Here is an 8,890-nt window from a genome sequence, read left to right on the forward strand (position 1 = left end):
TACATCAACATTATCATTATTAATGATTTGGTAGGTTCTCTCCCTATATATGTATTTGATATCCGACAAGTGATTTTCCATCAAACAACGATAGTTCAAATAAATAAATAAATATATATATATATATATATATTAAAAAAAGGAAATTGAATGAATGAAACTCCTCGGTTATTAAAGAAGCTTTTATTTATCTTTAATTTCACCAGTTATTAATATGTCACCTTTTTACCCAAATTTTGATAGCTCAATTGATAAATTGGGGTATAAAATGATTGTCTCATCCCGAATTCGAATCTCAAATTTAGAAAGCAACATTCATCCGTATTTTCCAAATCCCTGGAATTAGTCTGAATCTTTGGTAAAATATCGTCATTTGTCTTCTTTCTTTTCTCTCTTAATCTTTTCGCTCGTAAATGGTAGATGATTACCCATTATACATTTTCTTGCAACGATTGATCAAGACCCATCCTTACAATTTTACAAAGAAATTTCTTTTCACCAATTAGTACGAATCTGAATTATCGTCTATAAATCTATTTGAAATCGCATGATCATTCGAATTTCAAACTATACATCGATCAATGGATGGATTGATGATCATTGATGGTCTCTTCTCTTTGCTTGTTGTGGTTCCACATTTGGGGTTTTGCCTAATGTTCCAAATTGCGGGTTGCCTTTTTGTTTTTATTCTCACGAAATGTATAAAGAAGAAACCTTTCATCTCAATTTTAGTCAGTGCATGCATAGTCTCGCGAAAAGTAACATTTTTTTCTAGAGAGTGGAAAATACTATTTTCTCTACTAAAAAGGGAAATCCGACATGAATATATATATATATATATATATAGAGAGAGAGAGAGAGAGAGCTCATTCTGAAGTAAAGTATTTTGGAGATATAAAATTTGATAATATGGGTTTGGAGAGAAAAAAAATTATAATTAAAAATAGGTAAGAGGTCAATTGAAAATTACAAAGATTTAACACGAATCTAGAGTTATGCCTTACTTTGTACTGTGTTTATTATTTTATTTTTTATTTTATTAAAAACATATATTTTTTTTTATAAAATTAAAACTATGTTGTCTATTTAACTCTTTGATTATCCACAATAAAGCAACATTATCGTACAATTTTGCCATATTTTTTTTAATATAATTTCCAGTTTAATCCAATCAAACCCTTGATGATATCTCAAAACCCACAATGATGCATTTCATAACTTTTCTATGTGCTGCTGTATATTGTCTATCTTCCCATTAACACAATGACCTAAGATGGGCGCGTTAGAGCTATTTAAAAGGCCGACTGACCAAAAAAAAGGCCGACGAGATAAGTTGGAACCCTCCGGTTAATACATTATTTTTAGGGCTAGGACCAAACCGAACCGAAAAACGGTACTTTTCCCGACCCGAAACCGTTCTTAATTCCCGAATGTTACTATTTTTAGAGAACCGAATTTTTCCGGAACCGAACCGAACCGAACTTTAAAAATCCCGAAAAACTGAATATTTTTAAAGAAAATATATCTTTTTTTTTAATAAAACCCGGAACCGAACGGAACCGAATACAATATAAAAACCGATTGGTATCTATTTTTGTAAAACCGAAAGAATCGAACCGATCCATTCCCCTTCCGAACCCGAACCGTTTTCCGAAATGTCCACCCCTAATTATTTTACATATATAATATATAAAAATATCTGATTTTATAAAAAAAAAAATTGAACCCAGAATATGAAAAGATTCTATATTAAGAAAAAATGAAATGAAATTGATAATTTGGAATAATAATTAATTTATCATATCAATGTCCAATGATACTGTAGTTCTTTTTGAGTTTATGTTATCCAAATTATTTTCTCATATATTCTTTGTCCTCGTTTCTATTCTATAATTTTTACAATCCAAATATAAAGGAACTGATAATATGATATCACAAAATTATTGGATATATATTTATAAATTTTAATATAAAAATTTAAACGATATCATGAAACTCGTGCAAAAGTTATGTTGATTTTTTTTTGCCAAATTGTTTTAATTTTATTGAATGTCCCCAAATATTTGAATGTTCAAAATCATTAATGTCAGTATTATTGGATGTTATTCCATCAATAAGGAAATTTATTATAAATTTAAAGAAATCATTTTCAAATGTACGTAAGATGAGTTATTTTTATATTCGTGTATGTATGTATGGAGGTGGCGGACCAAGCAGAGAAGTCGCTAGACGGAAGTCAGATGGCCCACCATTTGACTCTATACATTGCCCCAACCAAACCTTATTTAATGTGATTTATTTAAATTAAATTCAATTGTTTTTTTTTTCTTCAGCTGAACTAATGATATCTAATGCCCTCAAAATCATCATTGCTCCAATCACGTCGACTGATTGATACGTTTTCTAATTCATCAAAACCAGAATATCAGTTTCATCACAATAATAATAATAATAATAATAATAATAATAATAATAATAATAATAATAATAATACTTTACCAATAATAATAATAATAATAATATAAAGTCTTCTAGGTATGGAGTACGGTGAGAGATGGAGCAATTTATGGGTGTTATTGAAGATACATGCATTGTTGGCTATAATTTTTACTACAAAACATGCAATTAATTATATATATATATATTGGATAACATAGGATATATAATCAGTATATATATATATATACTTTCTATAATTTTTTTGGGTTTCTTTAATCGAATAGCAACTAGCATATTGATTTTAAACCAGTTTACATCATTTCTATAAATTTTGAAATAGCAACTAGTATATATATTTGATTTTAAAACAGTTTTACAATTATTTCGGTATATTCGTGTTGTGCGACATAACATAACCCTACCTAAAATCCGCAGGACATGAATGTGGCAGGAACTGGATTGGTGAGATGAACAGAGCCCATAAGATCATACAAGTAATCATAATTGATTGCGATGTTTGGGACTAATTAATCAACGATAGTGCCGACTTTATTTATCTAATCATTCTATCTTATTTAAAATTTCTCGGACCACTGATCCACTTTATCATCATAAACATTTTTTAACCTATGATATTATTATGTATGATTAGCCATCTGCGGATAAATCTATCCTCGCCATCAAAGAGCAAAGTGAAATCCCTCGTCGCTATCCCTCTGGCTTACCCTGTATCCAAATCCAAGCGTGGAAAAAGGTATTCATCTGAATTTTCGGATTATCAAAAAAAAATTGTTTAATGAGTTGAGATCTGTATATAGTAATAAAAATAATAATTTTTTTTTTAAAAAAAAGGGCAACATAGAAGCAAGTGAAAGCATGAGAAACAAGGGCGGTGTCTGAACATGCAAATGTTCAAACCTTTGAAAACGAAACAACATCATGTTCTCCAAGACACTCCTCAATTATATATTAATAATTACAAAACAGTTCCCATTCTTGTCCAATATATTCGATACATGTATGCCTTTTAAAATTTTTATTTTATTTTTTTATTAATATATGACTCACAATGTTCCACTCATTATGAAAATGTATTATCAAAACACTTGCAATTAACATTATAACACATATATATATATACACACAAGATGTATGTTATTAAAAAAACACTATTTGTACATATATAATATATATGTAATTAATTTATTGGATTTGTGTTTGATTGGGGGATATGTCTCGACCTTTCACATGATACATCTAGACTAGACGGAAGATTTCACCTTGCTGTAAAAATTATATCAACAGAAAATACAAATCATATATATATATAATATGCAACAGAATATATCAACATATTACATATGAATTTTAATAAATTGTACACATCCTTTGAAAAAAGGAAAAAAAAAATATAGAATAAATATATTGCACCCTCCCTCATATACGCATACATGTATACAAATACAATATATGTGTGCTTGTGTGTATATATATGTGTGTGTGTGTGTGTCTCTCAACACAACACGTATTTTGACGCCCTTCACTTCCACTTCCACATTGTACTTCTGTCTCGGCTAAATTCTCTCCTTCTTCTTCTTCTTCTTCTTCGTTGGTCTCTTACTGCATCATGGATCCTCCATTCGACGAAATATACAAAACCCTTTTGTGCAAACAAGTCACAAACACTGAAAAGCCACATGAAAAGTCCGAACCCTTAAGTTTCTCGATCACGGCCGTTGAGGAAGTGGAGCTTCCGGTGATCGATCTCAGCCGTTTGATCGACAACGAGGACGAGGAGGAAAGGGAGAAATGTAAGGAAGAAATCGCAAAAGCTTCAAGGGAGTGGGGATTTTTCCAAGTTATAAACCATGGTATATCGATGGAAGTGTTGCAGAGGATGAGACAAGAGCAAGTTAGGGTTTTCAGACAACCCTTCGACAAGAAAAAGATGTCGGAGAAGTTCTCCGTCGGAAGTTACCGGTGGGGGACGCCGACGGCGACTTGTCTCCGGCAACTTTCTTGGTCCGAAGCGTTTCATGTCCCCATGACTGATATTTCTCCGGACAACAACGACTTCACCAGTCTCAGGTACCCAATTTCCTCGATTTCTTTGTTAATAATCTCTTTCATTTTATCCTTTTTCAAAATTCTTTATACGAACATTATGCACACGAACCAACGACTTTAGAGAGGCTAGATGATTTAGCGATGCAAGTAATACCAATTATAATTTTCTTCAACATCATATAAATTAACTATATTAGCTCGTACGACTAGTTTGGTTTAGATATTTGACTATGAGGATGTATTGATTATCAAAAATATCATAGATGAAAGTATTTTTTTAAAAAAAAAATTAAGGCTAGAAAGTATGACTATTTAATTGAGACTATAATATTGTCTTTGATGTGAAATGTTTGACTATTGTAGCTGCATTTTCATTAGTCACGGATTAGGAACATGGGAGACAAAGTCCCTTTTTTAAATGAATTTAATATGACACTTTGAAGCTGATAATAGAGTGTAAATTATATGTTTAATTAATATTCTTGGCACATTAATTTGGTTAATTAAGAAACAAAAGGAAGTGAGTCAAAGGTTTATCCTCCCGCTTTCTATTGTTTTTTTTTTCTTTTTAATAATTTCGGATGCAAGTTGACACGTGAATATCCCAAATAAACGATTAAAAAACTAAAGACATTGACATCATGATTAATTAAATAATTAAACATATTTCTTTAAATGTTTTTCTCATTGGTTGGCCTTCCTAGAATCTCGTGCCTTGAACCAAAGAATTTTCACATTCTACACACATCCATCGAGTCGTGTTCAAAAGTGTGTTAACATACTATCGATCGATATTTACATATATGAATATATGTATGTGGATATATATGACAAAAGAGAAACTTTCTCATGTGATCAAATTCAGAGTTTTATGAGTTTTTTTTAAAGAACTTTATAATATTTTATATATATATATATTAAAAGACAAGTCAGACGGTGTTATAATTTCTTTTATTTCCGACCAACTGTTTTTGGTCGGTTTTGTCAGAGAGAAAACAATCGAATAACCAATTCTTAGGGCACATTTGTTTTGTATTTTAAAGGCAAATTGGCTATTGAAAAATCTGGATTTATTAATTTATCGTGGAAGTCGTCGTCAAATTAATTACAGTTTAGAGAATCATTCAAACTAGGACCATTAATTGTTGACTTACTAATTTTAAAAAATCATTTGATATGATTACGAAAATACAAAAGAAACAATATCCAAAGACTTGAAGCATACATACATACATACATACATACATACATACATACATACATACATACATACATACATACATACATACATACATACATACATACATACATACATACATACATACATACATACATACATACATACATACATACATACATACATACATACATACATACATACATACATACATATACATACATACATACATACATACATACATATACATACATACATACATACAATACATACATACATACATACATACATACATACATATACATACATACATACATACATACATACATATACATACATGTAAAAAAACGTACCTTTATGAAGATAAGAAGGAACAGTCACGAGAAACTGTATGTTTACCCATTTGACAGAGGGTAAATAGCAATGAAAAAGGTGTGTGTACATATATATATAGAAGTACGTATACGAATGTCACACACCCATACATACACACGCATGTGTGTGTGTGTGTATACATATATATACATAAAGATGCTTCTGATATCTTCTCTGTGGAATCTGCACACATTCTTACTCATAATTTCCTCTGCATGCATGTGGTCTCTTACACACCGTATGCAATGTTTCAGTATGTGTGACCACTCACCGTTGCTAGCTTTCAATAGTCGTCGATCTCTTATAATAAGTCACTATATATATAAAACGGTGCCCATAAAGTTTACAATAATAGTTCATTACTGAAATATTTTTTCTATAACTCCACATATTAACAGAATCTAAACATTAATATCCAAATTAACAAACTAGTTTCAAATAAAACATTTGAAATCATATATATATATTTGCTAGTGAATCTTATATATGTGTATAGAAGACGCTTATTCTATATACATGCAAAAAGATTAATAGAGTATAAAAAGGGTTGTAGTACATGGAATTAGGTCTCGCAAGCTAAGATTGAGCTGTAGATTCAGGGCACTCAGTCACATATCAATGGCAGAGGCAGTGAATTTGACTGTGGGTCCATATATATATCCCTCTCTCATGCATACTTATTTCATTTATTGGGCACTATAGAGATAAGATTCTTAGCCCTTTCTAGGGAAGGAAGAATTATGTCTAACCTTTTAACAAAATCATATAATCGAATTTAGATACTGCGTAGGTATTCAAGAAAACATGCATCTAACCATACTAAATCATACCATATTGAAAAATACGGAGAGTTAGAATTATCAAGATTAGTTTATAATTTTTTTATCATTGAATAATACAAAATTTTATTCTGCAAATCTTGACATGCCATGTCAAATCCAAATCAACCTCCCACCTTAATAAACAAAGCCTCATGCTTGCTTGCATAACAATGACACCCACCATTGGTTTAATTTGGTTGATTAATTCAACAAATTAGTACTTTGTATAAAATGGAAGGATTTAATAAACAAAATAATATAAAAGAAAAGGCATGCTCCTAACACACAGGAGATTTCATTTTCAAAGATTGACACGTACCTCTCCTCAAAAAGGCAATTTCCCCATTTCTTTTGTCTTCTTGTTATGTTCTTTCGCCCTTTTTGGAGCTTTGTCTATTGGCATCTCTCCTCTACCAAGAGCAGAAAACCGCTCGCCGTTTCTCCTCCTTACAAATGGACCGTGTGTCGTTTTTCTCACCCCGGACCAGCTCAGTGGTCCCTCTCGTTTTATCTTCTAGTGGTGCCGGCTTTTACCTCTTAATTATCATCACATTCACATGGTAAATATATATGATAATTGCAAGAGAAATATCTCTATACAAATAGCTAGGAAGAAGATGCACAGAAAAACAAATATTAGATAATATGATAACCATTAATGTGAACAAATGTTATTTTGTTTTTTTACATTATGATTCATGTTTTCGCATTTTCGTATGTAAAAAGTTCGACAATGGAGGAGTTCGCGTCGGAATCGGAGAGTTTAGCACAGAGGTTAGCAGAGGTGTTGGCGGAGAAATTGGGAAGAAAATCAAACATCTTCAAGGAGAATTGCGGGAGGAAGACGTGTTACTTGAGGATGAACAGATATCCACCTTGTCCCAACCCTTCGGAGGTGTACGGACTCATGCCTCACACCGACAGCGATTTCCTCACGATACTGTACCAAGACCAAGTCGGAGGCCTTCAACTCATCAAGGACTGTAAATGGATCGCCGTTAAACCCAATCCCCTCGCCCTTATCATCAACATCGGTGACCTCTTTCAGGTAAAATATTCACATGTATAAATATTATTTATCTATCATTCATTGGTGTTGTAATATATATATATATATATACGTAGGCGTGGAGCAATGACGTGTACAAGAGCGTGGAGCATCGAGTGATGACGAATCCAACGGTGGAGAGATTCTCGACGGCGTATTTCTTCTGCCCTTCACACGACGCCGTTATCGATTGCTCTGGCGACTCTCCCATTTACCGGAGCTTCACCTTCCGACACTTCCGACAGCAAGTCCAAGACGATGTTCAAAAGCTCGGTTTCAAAGTTGGTCTCCCTCACTTTCTTCTTTAATCTCATCCATATTTTAATCATATATACTTATATATATATATATATATGTTATTCTTCCTTGTTTCGTTTTGTATTATTTACGTTGTTTTGAGCGGCTGCATATATATGTATTACACATTTTGAATGCATATTATCCCCCCTGTTATGAATTATGATCAATAAACACGCGTTTTATATGTTAAATCTGGTGTTTTCTTTATTAATCAATAATCACAACAAGTTTGAAAGTTAATTGCACAAAATTCCTTTTCGTTACAGTATTTTATTGGAAAAGTCTGTAAATACTTGGGGAATGACAAGTTATGTTGGGTTTGATTCGTTCCATTTTTTACATGTGTATATATTGATAAATGTACATATCTTTAAGGCTTTTTTTGTCATTTTCTGATGGGGAGATAAGCCTGTCACCCGTTAGCCAATTTGGGCCTTGTGGGAAAAATCATGGTTTATCATATTATCGGGGAAAATAAAAAGATCGCAGAAAAAATTGAAAAAAAAAATGGCTTCTCTCTCGGCCATGAAATCGCAGGGCCTCAGGCCGACACCGGCCGCGTCCAATCCCGACCATAAGTTCAGACCTTCAGTTTCGGAATCGGTCTCCTTGAACACCTCCGAACATCAACCTCGGAAGTTCAAAGGTAGCTCGCAGCTGAAC

At 32.2% G+C, this 8,890-nt stretch overlaps 2 protein-coding genes across 2 annotated transcripts in view; both read left to right on the forward strand.

The window, feature by feature from the left end:
- The first annotated feature begins 3,919 nt into the window (after nucleotides 1–3,919).
- LOC104812500 (gibberellin 2-beta-dioxygenase 8) lies at nucleotides 3,920–8,384 on the forward strand. Its single transcript, XM_010539689.2, has 3 exons — nucleotides 3,920–4,527; nucleotides 7,606–7,927; nucleotides 8,005–8,384. Exons 1-3 carry the CDS (start codon nucleotides 4,067–4,069, stop codon nucleotides 8,233–8,235), a joined length of 1,014 nt encoding a protein of 337 aa, XP_010537991.1. The 5' UTR covers nucleotides 3,920–4,066; the 3' UTR covers nucleotides 8,236–8,384.
- A 243-nt stretch (nucleotides 8,385–8,627) lies between these two features.
- The window catches only part of LOC104812524 (pyruvate, phosphate dikinase regulatory protein 1, chloroplastic), a 2,216-nt gene continuing 1,953 nt past the window's right edge, over nucleotides 8,628–8,890 (forward strand). The window contains exon 1 of the mRNA XM_019203268.1: nucleotides 8,628–8,890. Within this exon, the coding sequence (XP_019058813.1) occupies nucleotides 8,735–8,890 (156 nt within the window). The 5' untranslated portion in view covers nucleotides 8,628–8,734.

This window comes from Tarenaya hassleriana, unplaced genomic scaffold, assembly GCF_000463585.1.
Source record: "Tarenaya hassleriana unplaced genomic scaffold, ASM46358v1 Cleome1, whole genome shotgun sequence".
Taxonomy (NCBI): Eukaryota; Viridiplantae; Streptophyta; class Magnoliopsida; order Brassicales; family Cleomaceae; genus Tarenaya; species Tarenaya hassleriana.

Excerpts from the sequence above, each read along its gene's own strand:
- LOC104812500 (XM_010539689.2), top strand. The coding sequence starts at position 4,067 with ATGGATCCTCCATTCGACGAAATATACAAAACCCTTTTGTGCAAACAA. Across the intron at positions 4,528-7,605 it reads AACGACTTCACCAGTCTCAG|TTCGACAATGGAGGAGTTCG; the intron begins GTACCCAATTTC and ends GTATGTAAAAAG. Across the intron at positions 7,928-8,004 it reads ACATCGGTGACCTCTTTCAG|GCGTGGAGCAATGACGTGTA; the intron begins GTAAAATATTCA and ends ATATATACGTAG.